The sequence below is a fragment of the Drosophila montana genome, unplaced genomic scaffold (genome assembly GCF_035044405.1).
Source record: "Drosophila montana isolate Dmon_TW-CO22-7 unplaced genomic scaffold, ASM3504440v1 contig_1455_1, whole genome shotgun sequence".
In the NCBI taxonomy this organism is placed as follows: domain Eukaryota; kingdom Metazoa; phylum Arthropoda; class Insecta; order Diptera; family Drosophilidae; genus Drosophila; species Drosophila montana.
Window position 1 is genome coordinate 2056279 of NW_026996406.1, and position 20402 is coordinate 2076680.

General features: G+C 39.2%; 1 protein-coding gene across 1 annotated transcript; it reads right to left on the reverse strand.

Annotated features, from left to right (window-relative positions):
* Positions 1–262: 262 nt before the first annotated feature.
* Positions 263–19403, reverse strand: LOC135431244 (uncharacterized). Its single transcript, XM_064686236.1, has 5 exons — positions 19201–19403; positions 18981–19118; positions 17254–18134; positions 15383–15740; positions 263–402 (listed from the first exon to the last, which is right to left on the reverse strand). The coding sequence occupies exons 1-3, from the start codon at positions 19293–19295 to the stop codon at positions 17921–17923; spliced, it is 447 nt and encodes a 148-aa protein (XP_064542306.1). The 5' UTR covers positions 19296–19403; the 3' UTR covers positions 263–402; positions 15383–15740; positions 17254–17920.
* Positions 19404–20402: the final 999 nt, after the last annotated feature.

Here is a 20402-nt window from a genome sequence, read left to right on the forward strand (position 1 = left end):
ATTACAATTATTATTTAGTTTCATTTGGTTTTAGTTTTAATTTTAATATAATTTAGTATATATTTTTATTGAAATTTATTTGCGACTATAATTAGAGCACAGCACAAATTGTTTTTCTTTTTGGTTTTTCTTTTTTTCTTTTTTTTTTAATATTCGTAAGGCTTTTGATGTGCTACGTTGAAAATATTGTTTATTAGGCTTGATTTTAATTCGTTTTGTTTTAATTGCATTTATTTGTTTAATTTATTTATTTAATTATTTGTTTGCTGCGTTGTGCTTTGTGATTATCCTTTTGCTTGTAAATTCTGGCTGTAGTTTTTTTTTTGCTTTTCTTGTTGTTTGTTGTTTTTATTGCTCTACGTATTGTTGTTGTTGCTGTCAGTTTAAGCTAATTGTGCGCATCTGTGAATGGGAAAGCAAATGTTAGGCATTCATTTGTTACTTGAGAAAACTACCCGGCATTGCCCGGGAATTTACTTAAATATTATTCGCACTGAGTTCAGGCTAAAAGAAAGCCGCTTAGATTGCACACAAGTCACTCAGTCAGTCAATTCAATCACCGGTCAGTCAGTCAATCATTTAATTAGTCAGTCATTCAATCATTTAGTTAGTCAGTTAGTCAGTCCGTCAATCAGTCACTCAGTCAGTCACTCAGTCAGTCAGTCAGTCAGTCATTGAGTCCGTCAATCAGTCCGTCAGTCAGTCATTCAATCAACCGGTTAGTCAGTCATTCAATCATTTAGTCATTTAGTCAGTCAGACACTCGTTCATTCAATCATTTAGTCAGTCAGTCAATCAGTCAGTCATTCAGTCAGTCAGTCCGTCAGTCAGTCATTCATTCAGTCAATCAGTTAGTTAGTCAGTCAGTCATTCAGTCTTTCATTCGGTCACTCCATCAGTCAGTCATTAAATTAGTCAATCAGTCATTCGTTCATTCAGTCCGTCCGTTAGTCAGTCTTTCATTCATTCAATCAGTCAATTATTCAATCATTAAGTCAATAACTCTGCTCGTCAGTCAGACATTCAGTCACTCAGTCAGTCAATCAGTCTGTCATTCAATCAGTCAGTCCTTCAGACTGTCAATCCGTCAGTCAGGCATTCAGTCACTCAGTCAGTCAGTCAATCTGTCAGTCAGCCCGTCAGTCAGCCCCTCACTCAGTCAGTCCGTCAATCAATCAGTCCGTATAAACTCTCTTCTATATACAGATAAGCTATATCAAGTGCATGGCCCAGTTCTATAAATGATTCAACTTAAGCCTTTTAGCTGCATAAAATGCTTTACATAAGCGTCCTTATCCTGCCAATGCCACTTTGAGCATTTCGACTGCCGGAACATCCCCACCCCCACCCCCAACCACGCCCTCCCCCAACCCCCTTCCCTCCCTCTCTTCAGCCTGCTGCTGCTTGCAGTGACCCACTTTGGGACTGTGCACTTGACACAGTTTGAGAGCCATCGCTGTCAAAGCAGCCACTTCAAGCATTGTGACTGCACAAACAATGCGCCGCAGTGCAACTCGAACTGTACAGTTTGATATGCTCAGTCATGAATGAAAACCCTTGAAATAGTCGAATGCGTTGTTAACAAGTTAAAATATTGCATTTTGCTTTACACAGTTTCAGAAGTGTGTGCTCTGTCAGCACAAGTATGCCTCAAGAGTATGCCTCAAACTGTGACTGTCGAACTGTGCATCTAATTTGTATTTTCTACACCTTCGATAACCCTTTGTCATTTTTGGGGTAGCTTAACTTAAGTCTCTTTTCTGTTCTAAGCCGCATCTACAGTTGTAGCAGTTGTAGTAGCTCTCTAACGGTGACTGTCAAACTGTGACTATCAAACTGTAAACGTAAATAATATACAAGCGATTCGTTGTCATTTCATGGTCAACTCAGCTCTAATCTTTTGACCATTTGAAATAGCTCTCAAACGGTGACTGTCAAACTGTGAACCAAGCTGTGCTTGTCAAACTGTGACTGTTAAACCTTTCAAAAAAGTTATTCTTGCCCGTTTAAGTAGTTCAGCTTTAATCTCTTGACTATTTCGTCTTATTCTCAAACTGTCAACTTGTGACTCTCAAACTGTATGACCTTTTAGCCAGCGACAGTCACCATTTAGAATTTGTCACTTTTGTTTAGTGCTTTCCGCAATCGATCTCAAAGCACTTATTGAGCCAACGACTTTAGCTCCATCTTTATACCCCTTTGGAGGGAGGGGAGGGGGGGGGGAGGGGTTGCTGTCTCATCAGCATCATGGAGCCGACGTCATTTTGCCATTTTGCCACAAATGCGGCAGCCCATTATCAAATGCCATTAAAGGACAGCAGCTGGGCGCCACGCGGGCGCCCACACAAATTGCATTGTGTAAGGTAAATTGAGGAGGGGTGGGGAGGGGATGGGGGTAAGGGAGGTGGAGAGGGGGTTGGTGACTGTAACAAGTTTGTCATTTACGCGACGCCGTCTCTCAACTTGGTAATTTAATTAAAGCCAACGGCGCAAAGGTTCGACAGACGACTCAGGTGATAAATAACAATGAATTGCATTTGGCTGAGCCCTAAAAGAGCATGACCCCAGCCCCCCTTTCCCCCCTTCCCCCCGCCCGCTCTGCAGATTGTCAATCATTGCGTAAGCGTTGGCTGCAGCTGCTAGGGAAAGAGCAAGGGGGGGGGATGAGGGGTTGGTTCATGTCATTTGTGGAAAATGGCTTGATGACGGCGGCGCCAACGCGACGGCCAGCTGTGCTCGGCCAGAGGCAATTACAATGAAATAACTGTTATTTGCTGCCAACTAAACCGTTGCATAATGAGCTACACAGCATAGGGGGGGCGTGGCATGGGCGGGGGAGTATAGAGGGAGAGAGGGGGGGGGATGTTATGGTAACGGGTTCAGCGAACTCATTTGCACAATGCCAAAATGAAAAATCAATAAGCACGTGAATATTTATGATTAATTACGAAAATCATTTTCCATTTTACTTTCCACTCTTAATGCTTTTTCTTCTTCTTCTTCTTCATCTTCTTGTTTTTGTGCTTGCGATGACATTTTGATTGCCAAGCACAATAAATTTCCTGCTTTTGCACATTATTTATGACACGGCAAATATTATGAAGCCAGCGAGTATTAACCGGCTTTGCCCGTGGCAGATTTGGTGCTATTTCACCTATTTTCCACCCGTGGAACTAACTGTATTAACTTGAACTTCACTTCTTAGGTTATTGTTAATATTTTTAAATGGAAATAGCTTGAAAGTCCATCAAATGAATAGTCAAAAGTTAGAATCCAAGGTTTCCGTCCATGTTAGTTTTGTGTTGGAAATCCTTAAGCCGAAATATACAATTTCGTTCAACCCTCTGAAAATAGTCTAAAAAATATTGAACAAGAATTGGAACTCGAAAAGTAGGAAAAGTTCTCTCAAGTAAAGTTTGAGCAAAGATCTTTTAAAATGATGTTAAGGCCAATCGAATGGTAAAGAAAATAGTTGTATACAATTGTATTTCCACCATTTTTCCACACTTGCGGGTGGAATTTCTATGACAGCTTTTTGATATGCTGTTGCGATTTAGTTAGTTCGAATATATTTACCTAACTCCTAATAAGCAGAAGCATCAAATTTGTAGTGCATAGCGCAGAAGAAAGCTGAGCTCGAAGAGCACAGATTAATATAAAAGACATTTCGGACATAAAATCTATACACTTCAGGGTGAAATTAATGTGACATAGACTACCTTACTAAAGGGTATAAAAGCAAGTTAATAGCTTTTTCTTTTTGACAGGGTTTGGCCTTAGACAGCTTTAGAAAATCGGCTACACAAACAGAAATTGGATTTATGGATTTTTGCTGGCAAAAACTTAGCCGCAAGTTACATAAAAAATGCATTAAAAATGCAATGTTAGACGGCATAAATGGCATGAATTTGTATGCCCTTCTAAATGGAATAACATAAAAAGTTAACATAAACCAATTATGTTAAGATAAAAGATGTTAAGAGCGGCTCGTTGCTGTTTTTTTAGAGTTTGCCTCTCGAAAGCTTTGGAAACTGGGCTACATAAAATGGCAATGAGATTGATGAGAGTTCGTGCTGTCAAATGCAATGTGCAATGTTAAACAACATAAAAATGTTAACATAAACCAATTATGTTAAGATGAAAGCTGTTAAGAGCAGCATGTTAAATGGATGTTTAAGTGTGACACATGATACCTTTTCGCAAGGGTATTAAACCATATATATATAGCCTTCTGTTTTTTCATAGGGTATGCCTTTCGAGAACTTTCGAAACTGGGCTAAATAAAAAACAATGAGATTTATGAGATATGCTGTCAAGTTTGCTGGCAAAACTTTTGATTTCTAAGCAAATGCACGCGAGTGTATGCAGTCCCTTCAACAGGGTAACATGTGTGCTCGTGTGTGTGTGTGCGGGTGTGTGTGGGTGCGGTTGTGTGTGTGAATTTCATTTGCAGCCATAAAATATGTATCGCATGCGTGTTTATGGCGCAACACACTCGCACAGATACGCGCGCAAAAGATACAGATACAAATGTATCTATGCATGGACACTAGGGACTAGCGAGGGGAGGGGAGGGCGGGGGGGGGGAAGGAGCACACATGACGCCACATTGATTTAGAAAGCCACGCGCAACGACGACGACGACGCCATAAAATCATATTTAAATGGCAGCGCAGGTGGTTGGGCGCGCCAAGCCGCACTCAGCGCATACCCTAACCCCCGTCCAAAGCAAATGCGAAAGCGAGCGAAGGCCAAGGCGAGTGCATGCTAAAAAAAAAGAAATATACATATATATCTATATACTATATATATATTTGCAAAGGAAACGGAAGAGGATACTCAGTCGATGACGTTGGCTGCGGCGACAGCACAAGAGGACGCTCTGGCAAGGCTGCTGTGGCCAGAGGGGGGAGGGGATGGTGAGCGGGGGGGGGGAGGGGCTGCAGGTGGCTGCGGGTGTTTGACAGCTGCGTCATCAGGCAGGCTTATATAAGCATGACCTCAGCAGCACAGCAGAGCCCAGCCGGTCTGTCGTTTACCTTGGCAGAACTTTTTTTTTTTTGAATACCCTGTAAACCCTTTGCAAATGCCCAAAAACGGGGTATATTGACTTAAAGAGACTTGGTCAGATAACTTTATATATTCGATAACTTATTGCACTTGCATCATAGCGATAAAATCGATTGTTTTGCGATTATGTTCTCTCCAGATACTTGAAATTTGGAATATAGAAAATGTTGAAAGTTGAATAACTATATTTATCGATCATTCACATAAGTAGTTATTATTGCGATAACTACATCCTATTCTATTGATAAATATCTATATTTTAAAGCTGCAAGGCGGGTTTTCAAACTACTATATATCGATAACTTGACGCCATTACAGCCTATCGATAAATATCGATATTTTAATCTTGAAATTGTAGTTTTAGTACTTCATACGCAGAAATGTTTCTATATCGATAATTCTGCCCAACCACAGTAAATCGAAAAATAACAATATTTACTGTATATCGATAAAAATCGATATTTATCTATCGATAAGTATATCTTGCCCGTCTGCTCCTTAAATATAATTTAATACGGAGCTGTACATTCTTTCTATCTTTGCACAGCTTAGGGCTGAGGGAACACGCACGACAGCTCGGCTCTGGCTACAGGGTATACGCTAGTCGGATACTCTGGATCAAAGCACTCTCGCTATTATTATTGCTTTGTTTGCTGCTGTTGCCACATCTATTTTTAATGCTGTTTATTTTTAGGCACACAGCGTGGCAAACTCTGCCTCGTGTTCGGTTCGCTTGAATTATGGAAATTGAATTCTCGTAACGGGCAACTGAATCCTTTGGGAAGCAGTACGTCACGGCGTGGCTTAAGAACTTAGCAAGTTGCAGTGCCGCAGGGCGACAGTTGCAACTTCCCAGTTGCAAGTTGCCTGTTGCATGTGGCATGTGGCATGTTGCATGTGGCATGTCGGCCTGGAGCGCAGCCAAAATAAAACTTGGCTGCAAAACTTTGTCTGCGCTCAGCCCAACTGACGGCAAAGAAAGTCCAATTCATAAATGAAAAGAACAAGAAAATATTTTGTCAACCCTGTACTCATTATTTTTACTTCTTAGTTCCCTGAGCCCTTAAATATTGATCAAAAATTATGTTACCAGATTTAAATGCCAAATTAAACTAGAGGGAAAACCATGAAGAAAAAGCCAAACCTCTTGAGAATCGGATTAATTTTGACCGAGTTATGATAGTGGGAAATTTTGACCCATGTCTATATACGAATCTTCAGGGTAAAATTTGGACATGAAAATCGACTAAAAAATTTGTTGTCAGATTTAAATGCCGAATTAATCTAGAGGAAAAACCATAAAGAAAAAGCCAAACTTCGTAGAAATCGGATAAGTTTTGACCGAGTTATGATAGGGGGAAATTTTGACCCATGTCTATATACGAATCTTCAGGGTAAGATTTGGACATGATTTTCGACTAAAAAATTTGTTGTCAGATTTAAATGCCAAATTAATCTAGAGGGAAAACCATAAAGAAAAAGCCAAACTTCGTAGAAATCGGATAAGTTTTGACCGAGTTATGATAGGGGGAAATTTTGACCCATGTCTATATACGAATCTTCAGGGTAAGATTTGGACATGATTTTCGACTAAAAAATTTGTTGTCAGATTTAAATGCCAAATTAATCTAGAGGGAAAAACATGAAGAAAAAGCCAAACCTCGTGAAAATCGGATTAATTTTGACCGAGTTATGATAGTGGGAAATTTTGACCCATGTCTATATACGAATCTTAAGGGTAAGTTTTGGACATGAAAATCGACTAAAAATGTTGTTGTCAGATTTAAATGCCAACTTAATCTAGAGGGAAAACCATGAAGAAAAAGCCAAATTTCGTAGAAATCGGATAAGTTTTGACCGAGTATGAATGGGGTAAATTTTGACCCATGTCTATATACGAATCTTTAGGGTAAGATTTGGACATGATTTTCGACTAAAAAATTTGTTGTCAGATTTAAATGCCAAATTATTCTAGAGGGAAAAACATGAAGAAAAAGCCAAACCTCGTGAAAATCGGATTAATTTTGACCGAGTTATGATAGTGGGAAATTTTGACACATGTCTATATACGAATCTTCAGGGTAAGATTTTCACATGAAAATCGACTGAAAATTTTTTTGTCAGATTTAAATGCCAAATTAATCTAGAGGGAAAACCATGAAGAAAAAGCCAAACTTCGTAGAAATCGGTTGAGTTTTGACCGAGTTATGATAATGGGAAATTTTGACCCATGTCTATATACGAATCTTCAGGGTAAGTTTTGGACATGAATTTCGACTAAAAAATTCGTTGTCAGATTTTAATGCCATATTATTCTTGAGAGAAAACCATGAAGAAAAAGCCAAACCTCATGGAAATCGGTTGAGTTTTGAGCAAGTTATGATAATGGGAAATTTTGACCCATACCAGGAGGGAACAATGTATTGGCTTGTGTTTGCGGTATGTATTTGTGTATAGAAGTAAGCTGTGTGTAACGGCAGCGCTTCACAGGGTATTTGCTAGTCAGGCACTCCCGACTAGAGCATTTTTACTTGTTTCAGGACATTTTGGTCTCATTTATCGCTCTAATCTGTTTTTGCACTAAGGTCTAGGACATTTTGGAAAATATATTTCCCTTTTGTACCAGACACAGGGTATTTCCTAGTGCAAGATCCCCACCAAAAGCTCTTCTTGAGTCGCAAATGTTAGAACTAAATTAATTTTATGTTTATAATGACATTTAATCGCTGAATATTACTTTAGATTATTTTTGCTTTTTTTGTGCTGAAGATAGGGTATCTGCTAGTCGAGCTTAGGGCGAGCAGAGCCCGCCTGCTTGTTTGCCTTAAGTACTCATAATAGAGTTCCATTTTTCATGCTGCTCAAATAATTGTTGGTAATTTCTATATAATTACTATATGATTATGAACAAAATTCAAATTAGGGTGGCCCAAAATTAAAGCCGAACGCTCACGTGTTTGCCATGGCCTCAGGGAGGGGCGGTGGCGGGTGGGGGGGCGTGTCAAAGGCATAAAATAGCCGCGTCGCCTTTGTGTATGTATGTATGTGTGTATATATATTTACATACATATATACATATATATGTTCATTTGGCCCAATTGCGCGCCGAGCTGTTTTATTTGGCTCGTGGCTTTTGGCCAAGGACACGCAGCGCCTCGGCGACGCGCCCGTATTTAGTTAACTTTATTGTTTTATTCCCAAATGCTTTTATTTTCTTTATTTTTTATAATAATTACTTTTTTTCTTTTTGCCTGCTTTGATTTCCCTGGAAACGTAGCTTCGTTTGCTTCGTTGTCAGTGCTGCAAAATGTTGTAAATTACTTTTGACATGCTGCGCTGTTTGCTTTACACTCTGCTTCATCAGCTGCTGCTGCCGCTGCTGCTTCTGCTTCCTCTTCTATTTGTTGTCCTTCTATTTGCCGTTGCAGCCGTCGCCTTGGGCAACGCGACGTATGCGTAATAAATAAAACACGCGCTAAGGCTAAGGACAATTGTGCCCTGATACCGGCTATAAAAAGCACACAAACACACACCCGTACACTCACACACACACTTACACACACAGTCAATCAATAAAGAGCAGAGCAACAACAACAAGAAGCCGCCTGCAACTTGACATTCAGCGAAGGAGGCGTCCAAAGCCGCAGCCAGTGCAGGCGCCATCTATATGTCAATGCATCAATATGTCAATTTGTCAATTTGTTCGCGTTGTTGTTGCTGCTGCTGCTGCTGCTGTTCGTTTATTTGTTGCTATTATTTGCCGTTTGATTGATAAGCTGCGCGCCAACTGAGCGCCCAGCCAATTGGCCGTGGCCGGCGAGGCGACGCACAGTGGGTCGAAATGTAGGAAAAATTTTTTGAATAACTTGAAAACTTGCGTTTGCTCAAAGAGTTTGATTTACTTTGGAGACTGTTATATGACTTTTGGCCGTGGCTTTTAGGCGACGCACAGTGGGCCACAGTATAAGAAAAATTTGTTAAAAAATTTAAAAGCTGCGATGGTTTAAAAAATGTATATTTTTTTTGAGCTTAAAAAACTTGAAAGTTGCGTTTGTTCAAAAAGTTTGACATTCCTTGATATATGATTTTCTTTGAAGCGACGCACAGTGGGCCACAATGTTAACTTAATTTACTTCATTTACTTATTTTTTTAAATATTATTTATTTATTTTTTATTAATTTTTTTATTAAGTTTTTTATTAATTTATTTTATTAATTTTTTTAAAATATTTGTTCAAATTTTGTTTAAAATTGATCAAAAACTGCAAACTTCCAAACTTACTCAAAAAGTTTGACATTCCTTGATCAGAGCTAGCTAAATCATTTTTCAACCCATATTCAGCTATATGCGAACCACTGTGCAGCGTTGAGGTATTCGTATCAGCTGTGCGCTGCATTGCCAATTGAAAGGAACAGAAGGACGTGTAAGAGAGAGGGAGAGAGGGCGAGAGCAAGCATGTGAGTAAGAGTGTTGAAGGTGGGGGAAGGAGAGGGAAAGGCAAAGCGAATAAGAGAGCGTGCGTGGAAGAGAGATGGAACAGTTCTATTTGCCGTTATTTTGCTTTTACTTGTATTTCATTTGCAATTTATTGGCCCCACGCTGAGCGCTCGACTATTTCATAGCTTTGGTAGCTTTGGCTGCGCTTCTGTCTGGGGCTGGGTCTGCGGCTTGTGGCAAGCGGCATGCGGCAAGCGGCATGTGGCAATTGTTGTGCGCACAGTTTGGCATTGAGGCAATTCGCTGCCGCTTTATGCAACACACACACTTAACAATTGCTGTCATTCTGCAGCCAACTCTCTATTAAGCCACAAATCTATATCTTAATCGGGGCTACTTTTAGTGCACCAATTAAATACGAAATATATCGATAGGCGAGGCACATTTGGGGCGTGGCAGGTGTCGCTTCTTGACAGCTGACGTCGTCGTCGTTTTTCTCTTTTAATGTTCGGCAATGCTTAAAAACTTATTTGGTAAATGTTTCTATTTCTGAGATACGACACATTAAATGACAGGCTGCTAAGAAACGGCGATAAGTTGGGAAATATAAAGCTCAGGTGTGTCAGATATCGGGCAGAACAAGCGAAGGTTATATTGTCTGGCATGTGTTTCCGAATGTTGTCTGGAGTAAATACTTGCTAGACAGCATTATCTTCGATTTGCAAGGGCAAGTATTCCTCCTACAAAAATTTGATAGACTTTTCAGTATAAATTTAAATAGGATTTAGCGAAAGTTCAACTCTCGAATGAATATAAATAGGTAAAGTAGGTAAAATACGTCTATATTGAAATGATTTTTTGGCTAAAATTGACAAAGCCTATTATAAGAAAAACAAAAAAGTTGTTGAACTACATTTTCTGGACATTTACCGACCCTGCGGACTAATCTTCAATCTCATTTGATAAGGTGACTGGTGTAAAAATTTCAACTTTATAGCTTTTACGGTTTGGGCTGTGCGTTGCTCATCAGTCAATCAATCAGTCAGTCTGTACAATCGTATATATATATCTAGAGAAGAAGTAGCCAAAATGAGCCAGGCAGATGAAAATATTCAGCTTTATAGCTTATATTTCGTTGTTAGTCAATCTGTCAATCAGTAGGTCAATCAGTCAGTCAATCACTCAGTCTAAACAGTTTTTTATACATGGATAAAAGGCAGCCCTAATTAACCAAACATATGTAAGGAGTTAAGCGTTATGGCTTTCATCAGTCAATCAATTCATCAGTCAATCAGTCAGTCGTCTGTCCATCAGTCAGTCTGAACAAATAGTTTCATATAGAGGTAAGAAGCAGCCAAAATTAAATAAAAATGTGCAAAAATTCAACATTGTAGCTTCTATTTGGTCGCTTATCCATCAGCCAATCAGTTAGTCAATCAATCAGTAAGTTCTAACGAGAATTTTAATATATATGTAGAGATAAGAAGCAGCCAAAATGAACCAGTCATATGTAAAAGATTCAGCCTTATAGCTTCTATTTCGTTGCTCATCAATCAGTCAATCAGTGAGCCCATCAGTCAGTCAATCAGTCAATCTAAAGCAACGAATTCATATTCATAAAAAGCAGACACGATTAGCCAGATGTGTTTAGAGCAGTTTAATGAAGGTAAGTCAGGAAAAAAATTTATAAAAATATACTATAAAAGTGTTCCACTTATTTTCCACCCTTCTTGGCGGAAGTCATGAAAACGCCTTAACGAGGCAAGCAGAAAGAAAACTTATGTAAAATTGTAGAAAATTTAAGTTTTGCAGTGCCTAAATATAGAGTAACTTGTAGTCTACTCAAGTCTTTCTGAAATTTTCACGCAATTTTTATATATATGTATGCGAGAATATTTTGGTTGTTTTTCACATTCTTTTATATTTAGCTTTCGGTTGTTGACGTTTTTTCTCGTCGTGCATATATATTGTATGCTAGATTTTATATGTATTTGGTTTGTTTTTATGTGCTCACTCTTACTTTCGAATTTCATTTCGCTTTCAGCTTAGTGATAACAGATGTCTGGCCAAAGCTGGCGGCAACCGAACGGAACGGAACGGAAAGGAATGGAAAGGAATGGAACAGAACTGAACACGCGACGTGGGCCAAAACGGACACGTTGCGGTCGTAAATCTTGGCGTAGGCGCATTTGACACATGAATATATACTTATAATAAATGAGGTAGATATATATAAACATATGCTACTGTTTGATCAGCTAAATGTATTAATATTGGGCCGAGGGCAATGCTTTAAGCATTTCCAGTTTTCCATGCCGCATATTTCCCCTTATAAGCTAAAATATTCACATTTTTAATTTGTATTTATGTGTACAAAATTTTTTGAAAGGGCCTCGAAAGCATGACTGCAGAAAAAGAGGTTAGCGCGCTTTACTCGGGAGTATCCGACTAGGAGATACCCTAAACCTAGTATCTAGGCGCGTTTTCCATGTAGTTTTCCATGCGGCATATTTCCCTTTATAAGCTAAAATATTCACATTTTTAATTTGTATTTATGTGTACAAAATTTTTTGAAAGGGCCTCGAAAGCATGACTGCAGAAAAAGAGGTTAGCGCGCTTTACTCGAGAGTATCCGACTAGTAGATACCCTAAACCTAGTATCTAGCTGCCGTGATAAACATTCAAGATTCCTTCTATACACAAACAACACATACACAAGCACACACAAGCACACACAGGCAAACACACACACAAACGCACGTATATATACATACATATGAGAAATGCAGTGTTGATTAACTTCGGTGCTTATAGTCCGATTTTTACGATATTTTCTGTATAATATTTACATGAATTTTGACCAAAAAATATTTATTCAGATTTAAATGTCAAACTAGTCAAATCTAGAGGGAAAACTAGGAAGAAAACAGCTAATCTTTTGGAAATAAGTTGAGTTTTGACCGAGTTATGATAGTGGGAAATTTTTTGACCCATGCCCGAGACAGATTTTGGAGGGTATGATTTGAACATGAATTTCGCCTAAAAAATTTGTTGTCAGATTTGAATGCCGAATTAATCTAGAGGGAAAACCATGAAGAAAAAGCCAAACCTCATGGAAATCGGTTGAGTTTTGACCGAATTATGATAATGGGAAGTTTTGATCTATGTCTATATACGAATCTTAAGGGTAAGATTTAGACATGAATTTCGACTAAAAAATTTGTTGTCAGATTTAAATGCCAAATTATTCTAGAGGGAAAACCATGAAGAAAAAGCCAAACCTCGTGAAAATCGGATTAGATTTGACCGAATTATGATAGTGGGAAATTTTGCCCCATGTCCCGAGACAGATTTTGTAGGGTATAGTTTTTACATGAATTTCGACCAGAAAATTTGTTGTCAGATTTAAATGCCAAATTGAACTAGAGGGTAAACCCAGCACAAAAATGTAAACCTTTTGAAAATCGGTTGATTTTTGACCAAGTTATGATAATGGGAAATTTTGGCCCATTTCCATGTGAGATTTTTGAGGAAATATTTCATACATGAATTTTGACTGCCACACTATGGAAAATGCATTATTGATTAACTATATAGTATATAGCATGGGAAGGATGACAAGGAGTAGCTTTTCCCAAATATGCCCCATAAATATATAATTTGTATATGCGGGGGCGATATTAAGTTGTTTCTAGGCTAATTGAAAATGTGGGCGTACAAATGTGGGCGTGGCGAGCGAGGAAAAGGGAAAAACAATTACGCGGCAGCTTATGACTGTGGCAATAAGAAGGGGGTGGGGTTTTCCGCTGGGGAAAATGTTAAAAGAAAGCCGAGTGAAAGCCGCAAAGTGTTGCACGCGCCATTCGACATGTAAATTTTGCGGCCAGCCTTGAAGTATGCAACGTAATTTGTGAGCTGGACGCAAGTGCAAATGTTGCATGTGTGAGAAATTGCCAGCTGTGCGAGGGAGGGGCAGAGAGAGAGGGAGAGGGCAAAGGTCACTTTGCTGGGCCGGCCCGATCTGGAGACCCTTGAATTATGCAAAAAGGCAGCCGGAGGCGACCTTGAAGTGGGCGTAACACAAATTGCAGCGCGACTTTCTGCCACGCACACACACACACGACTTGTGGCGGCAAGGTGTGAAATTTCCCATTGTGTGATCGATAAACTGACCCCCCCTCCCCCGCTCCCCCGCTGTTCGTTCGCCGTGTAATATTATGATACGGACGGTTGTCCTTGAGCCGCAAAATTTACGACAAAATAAACAACTTGCCGAAGTCGAAGAAGAAGAAGAAGACGAAGACAACTGCCAGCTGAAGCGGGCAGAGATAAGCGCCAGGACACGACACCCTCCCCCCACCTCCCCCTCCCCCTCCCCCACAAAGATAAATTGCCTATAAAAGAAAAGTTGTTTTCAGAAAATGGGCAAATTCGAGTGAAAGGAAAAACACTTGCAAGAACCAAAATTGATTGCTCAACATTTAAACAAATTCTAATAAAAATACGTAAAGCGAAGTTTATTTCAATCAAAAAATGAAATATGATTTAACAAATTTTGTTATCTTTTATCATATATCTTAATTTTGGATTTTTCCAAATTTTCCAGATTTTCCAAGCAAACCTAGCTTTTATAAGCTTCAATATATTCCTATTGTATATTAGTATAAGTCGTAGAGGGTACAATTACTTCTCCCTTATTCGTTTATTTGTTACAGACTCTTTCTAAAAGCTTCTCCAATTTTCCAACACTCTTTTCTTGGTTATCGCACACTACTTAACAGCTAGTTAGCGACAGGGGGCGCAGCTTTAGCCTGCTACTTGTTCAAATTCTTCTTTAATATTCTTTAACTTGAGTTTTCATCTTCAAAATATTTAAAGGGTATTTAACTATCGATACTCCGCAGATAACACTTCCTTCCTTTACTTAACGGCTAGATAAAATTGAATTTTTTAGTTTCTAATACATAATTTTCTCGGAAAAACCACATTTATTTTCTCTTAACTTTTATTCAAACTGAATCGTATTATTTTATTCCAATGAATATTAACATATTTATTTAAAGCATAAATATATTATATATTTTTGCAAGCACTGGAAACTGTTTCAATTGATGAGCCCAGTGCCTGTTAAAAGTTGCACGTGTATGTGTGTGTGTGTGTGAAACATAAAAACGTTAAATGTAAAGCCGAAGCGATGCTGGCAGCGCTGCTCAAATGAGCTTTTCAATATTTACGCAGCGACTTGGCTTTAGCTGGCGCTAATCCCGACAGGCTGCTGCCTGCTGACTGCGCTGCCTGGCTGCTGCTTGGCAAACATTAGACTAGCTGCTAAGTGACTGCGCTGCCTGCTTTCTGCTGCTGCTGCCTGCTGCTGCTGCCTGCTGCTTGCCTAACATTCGACTAACTGCTGAGTGACTGCGCTGCCTGCTTTCTGCTGCCGCTGCCTGCTGCTTGCCAAACATTTGACTAACTGCTGAGTGACTGCGCTGCCTGCTTTCTGCTGCCGCTGCCTGCTGCTAGCCAAACATTTGACTAGCTGCTGAGTGACTGCGCTGACTGCGCTGCCTGGCTGACGCTTGCCAAACATTTTTGCATTGCAATTTGCTTGTTTGCGCTGCCTATTTGAAGGCACAGCTGCAGAGACGCCGACGCCGACGTCGACGCAGATGCTGGAGTGCGCAGCGAGCAGCGCAGCATTTGGCTGCCAGGAACCGTTAACTTTGGCTTTTGTGGGCATTTTTGGGGTTGTTTATGTTTTGCTTTGCTGCTTCGCTTGCTGTTGAGGTAGGATGCGTGTGTGTATAAGTATGTGTGTGTGTGTGTGTGTGTTGTTTCTAGGTGTGTCTGTGGCTGCAGCCAGTGTTGTATACTCACCTTTGACATGACATCTTTCGAGTGTTGTTCAACATTTTTGGTTACTGATTCGTTTTTGTTTTTGTTGATTTCAATTTTTGTTGTTTATTCGTTTATTAATTTTTGTTTGGTGTTTTGTTGTTTTTGCTTTTCGTTATTTGTTTGTTGTTGTATATTTAGTTACATTTATTACATTTTGTCTTGAACACTTTGTCTTTATCACTTTGTTTGGCTGCAACGGGGCGGAAAACTATCAAATGTCTAGGTGCGTGGGCATTATTTGCGATTAGGTCACACTGATTAGGGCGCTCGTAAATCAATCAAATAATATTTTAATGCATGCATTTAAATCAAATTTACTTAAACGATAAGTTAGGGCCTAAAACACAATTTAGATAAATGTTAAGGCGTGGCATTATAGGGTATTTGAAAGGAGCACACAGTGAGCGCTCGCTTGAACGAACAGCCACTGTCAGAACACTGACAAACACTGGACTTTTCTGTTAAATGTCTGTTAAAGATACTTTTCGTATGTTATTTAAAAGTGAACATATCCTCTTTTTGTTGAGGATGAACATTTATTTGAACCCTATAATGGACTTTTCAAAAACTTTTTGATTGGCTTTTTGTTGTGAATTTTTCATTTTAGTAAGTTTTTCTTCAGGAAACATTTAGAGAAAACAAATTGTTCTACATTATGAAGGGCATTGTTAGAAAAGAAAAGCTTGAAGAGATTGGGACCAACAAAATTTGCCAGCTAGAGCAAAAGTTTGGCCCCTAACTGAGATTTCACTGTCTTAACAATTAAACATTCGCGACTATTTCATATGTTCAACTACTTTTTTAATATTTTTCTGAATTTTAACAATTTTTCTTTTTTTTTAATATTGGTTTTAATATTTTTTTTTTATTTTATATATTTTTTATCTATATTTCTTTTTTTATTTAATATATGTTTTTACTTAATATTTTATGCGTAAACGTTTTCTTTATAATTTTTAATATTATCTTTTGCTATTGTTAAAATTGCATTTTACTTTTCTATACACTTTTGAACATAAGAATATGTTAACCTAAAACATTTTCTTTCTGATATGTAATATATTTCTATATATATATGTATATATTTCTTAAAATTTTTCTTTTTTACTTTATTCATTTTTTTATTTTCTTAAATTTTTGGTACTCAACTTTGAATATTTCTTTAATTTAATTCTTTTCTTTTAATTTCTTAAGACTTTTCATTCAATAATATTTAATGCTTCAGGGTTTTCTTTATAAATTGTCGTGCTTTTTGTGTTAATGAATTCATTTTTGCATTTTTCAATTTCCGCATAATTCTCGTTCCGCATAGTTTTCGCGCACTTGCCACACGTGCTGCCTGGCATTGATGTTGCCTCCAATGTTTTTGGGGCACATGCCACACTTTTCTTTTTCTTTTACTTGTTGGCTTTTCTTTTGCTAGCTGCTGCTTAGCCTTCAACACACATACACACACACACACACACACGCATATATAAAGAGGCTTACACACACACACACACACATGCACACGCAATGTCTGTGTGTGACATGTGCGCAGGTGTGCGCCCTGATTTTTTGTTCGTTTTCAATTATTCACAAGTTAATTAAATAAATTTGCATAATTTGACTAGCTGCAAACTTGGAAATTGTTATCAATTTTGCGCTTTTCTTTTCTTTTATTTGTTTTTTTTTTTTTAATATTTTGCTTGCCCGTTTTTCGAACGTTGACACATAAAATGAAAAGGGGAAATTAAAGTGAAAAAACTTTTGGCCAAAAGCGGAACAGAAAGAACAGAAAATTTTGTTTGCTGGCCGCGCGTGTATGTGTGTGAGTGTGAGTGTGTGTGTGTCTGACTGTTTCCAACAACCACTGAACGCGCCCGCGCTGCTGCTACTGCTGCTGCTGCTGCTGCTGCTGCTGCTCGATGCGTGCGTACGTGCGACGCGCTGACTGTCTGACTGGCGACTGGGCCAACGAATCGAACATCAATTGGACTAACGCCCCGAGAGAGCGAGCGAGCAAAAGAGAGAGAGAGAGCGAAAGCTGGAACGCGCGCCTGCAATAATACGCAACAGGAAAAAGAGAGAGAGAGAGAGAGAGAGAGAGAGCCAGCCCGCGGCGAGCTTTCGCCTAGTTTTATCGGCGACGCTTTTTCGCCGAGCTTTTGACGCACATGGCATTTGTTTATATTTGTTGTGCCTTCCAGTCGCCTGCTGGAAGCGGCGGCCAGTCGACGCGCCGTTATAAATAGCATTGCATATTTTTAGGCCGCATCAGTTGTACGCGCAAGTTGTGCGCATGAACTGTTCTAGTAGAAGAGTAGAAGAAGAAGAAGGAGAAGCACGCGTTTTTGTGGTCTGTCTTTAATTTTGTATTCGTTTCAACACGATGCTGGATTAAAAGAGGAAGGGCATGGGCGGGTCTATCAAATTTACAGTAGTGTTTTGCGCTCGCATGGGGTTGTCGATAATTTGAACAAAAAAAAAAAAAAGTAAAAGAAAAGAAATTAGAAAGCCGACACAAGCTTTTCTCACTCAATCCTCTGCGCCGTTTGCCTCGTTGCCAGTGTGACCAATGTTGAGCGCCATTTCGGCCTGCGAGTGCCGCAACGGATACAGATGGTCCATGTGATCGATGAACGGTCGCACTCCCTCCGGATTCTTCATGTACTTGGCCACACTGAGAATGATGTGACGATAGATCTGATGATCCCGGTAGGCAGCATTCGGGCGTCGCTTCTGCGGTGGTCTATTAAAAAAAACGAGCAGTTAATGGGCAGTGAAATAAACATTTCATTCGAACTGCACTTTGGAATTCCAAATAGAAGTATTATTGTTTCAATCGAATTTGTTAAGTGGAGCACGTAACCACAGAATATGTATTGTAATTGGATTTTATATATGTATATATATATAGGTATTTTCCTTGACTGGCTGACAGACTAATGCGACATTTCACGTGAAAATGTGAAAAAGTGTTTGGAAAACGAATGTATGAAATAATTTTCATAGATAAATCTGACATGTTACTGACGTGGTTCGCACTTTTCTGAAAGGTCCACTGGGTAGAAGATTGAGAAATATTTTGTTAAATACCGCCCTTCTCTGCGATTCTCTGAGATGCTTGGGTATTCAATTAAGCATATATTATAGATAATATATCATATCAGAAGGACTGAAAATATTGCAGTACTGCAAATTGAATTCAAGCGTATTTTTAAATACCGCCCTACTCAGCGATTCTCATGAATTCAAGTAGGGAATTGTATCATATTATATCATTTCCAAAAGCCATTTATAGTTGCAAAACTATTAGATTATCGAAGTATCGAAGTTTACAGACTAATTTAGCTTCCCTTTTAAATAACCTCCGCAAACGTATATATATAAGCCGCCCTACTCTGCGATTCTCACGAATTCATGTAAGAAATCATATATTATGGACAAATTATGCCCATTTATAGCACATCACATTTCTTTCATATCGCCTTACTCTGCGATTCTCATGACTTTATGTTGGTTACCATATATTATTGTATATAAACTTATGCACATTTCTATTATTCCCTTTGTATTTCTGGGCTTCCGAACTTACCGTTCCTGGGCGCGCTGAACGACGCGTCTCCGTCGAACAATCTCAGTTCTCCGGCAGCTCTCGCAGTAGGCGAAGTAGCCGCAAATGGAGATGACTATGACGGCGATGGTGTAAATCAACCAGCTCCAACCGAGGAAGCTGCAACACAGCCACAAATTAGTCCACAACATATCTCTCTCTCGTTCACTCTCTCACTCTCTCACTCTCACTCTGTGCTTACGTCACAAATGTTGCATTCAAATCCTTCCAGATCTGCGAGACATTCTCGCGCTGGTTCCTCTTCGCCTCGTTCCTCCAGAAGGTAAACGAGAACATGGTTTTTTTTGTGGTTATTTTTTTGGATTAATTTTTGCCTACAACAAATGTGTGTCAAGAAATTTTTGTTTATTGCCAAGATGTGTTTATTTGCTGTCCGTAAACTCTATACAAATCGAAGCCGCATCGAGCACACCAAAGCAAAGCCAGCTCCGTTTGGCAAGTTATGACAATCGGAGTTTTCCAAATGAACCGGTTCAAAGCAGGAATTATGATTCCCAAAAATACCCTCAAAAGTTTCATTTTGTTAAGAACTCTAGTTGCAACCCGGGAGCTCGAACCCCGAGTTATATCAATCGGAGTTCTTAAAATGAACCAGTTCGCAGCAGGAATTAAAATTAAAAAAAAAAACCGAAACATTTTTTGTTTGTGTTAAATTCTACTGGCAAACCGGGAGCTCGAATATCGAGTTGTATCAATCGGAGTTTTTCAAATGAACCGGTTCGCAGCAGGAATTATAATTTCCAAAAAGAAAACCTTAACAGTTTCTATATGTTTAAAATTCCAGTTGCGAACCGTGAGCTCGAACCGCGAGTTATTTCAATCGGAGTTTTCCAAACGAACCGGTTCAATCGTAGTTTTCCCAAATAAACCGGTTCGCAGCAGCAATTCCAATTCCGAAAACGAAAACGCAACAGTTTCTGTTTGTTTAGAATTCCAGTTGCGAACCGGGAATATTTTTTCTACTTTTCTAGTCATGATTAATGTGTAGAGACTTAATTAGATGTTTTGTCAAGCGAGTATCGTGCTTATCCTTAACAACCAGGAAGTTGTTTTATGCATTTGCTTAATAAGGCGCCAAGGCCACGACGATCAGTGATCAGTGATCAGTTGCTCAGTCGCTCAGTTGATCAGTTGATCAATGATCAGTTGATCGCTGCGACTAATGCAAACAAATCGAAGTTGAGTTTCGCATTGTCGTCTCTCGCCAATTGGCAAATTGGCGGATTGGCGAATTCGTGCGCTTCCGTCAATGTCGCATCTGTCTGGGAAAGCGTGATCAAATAAATTATTATCTGCGGCTCTGGGCCGCAGCAGCTGACGCAGCTGGTGTCAAAAGATCTTTGACAATTTGCTGGACACATGCGCTCGATTTATGGCCATGTC

What these genes read in the sequence shown, in the direction of transcription:
- LOC135431244 (XM_064686236.1), bottom strand. Translation starts at nt 19,295, where the DNA reads ATGTTCTCGTTTACCTTCTGGAGGAACGAGGCGAAGAGGAACCAGCGC. An exon ending in TTGAATGCAACATTTGTGAC is followed by an intron (nt 19,119 to 19,200) that starts GTAAGCACAGAG and finishes GCTGTGTTGCAG; the next exon opens with CTTCCTCGGTTGGAGCTGGT. An exon ending in GTTCAGCGCGCCCAGGAACG is followed by an intron (nt 18,135 to 18,980) that starts GTAAGTTCGGAA and finishes TTTTTTTAATAG; the next exon opens with ACCACCGCAGAAGCGACGCC.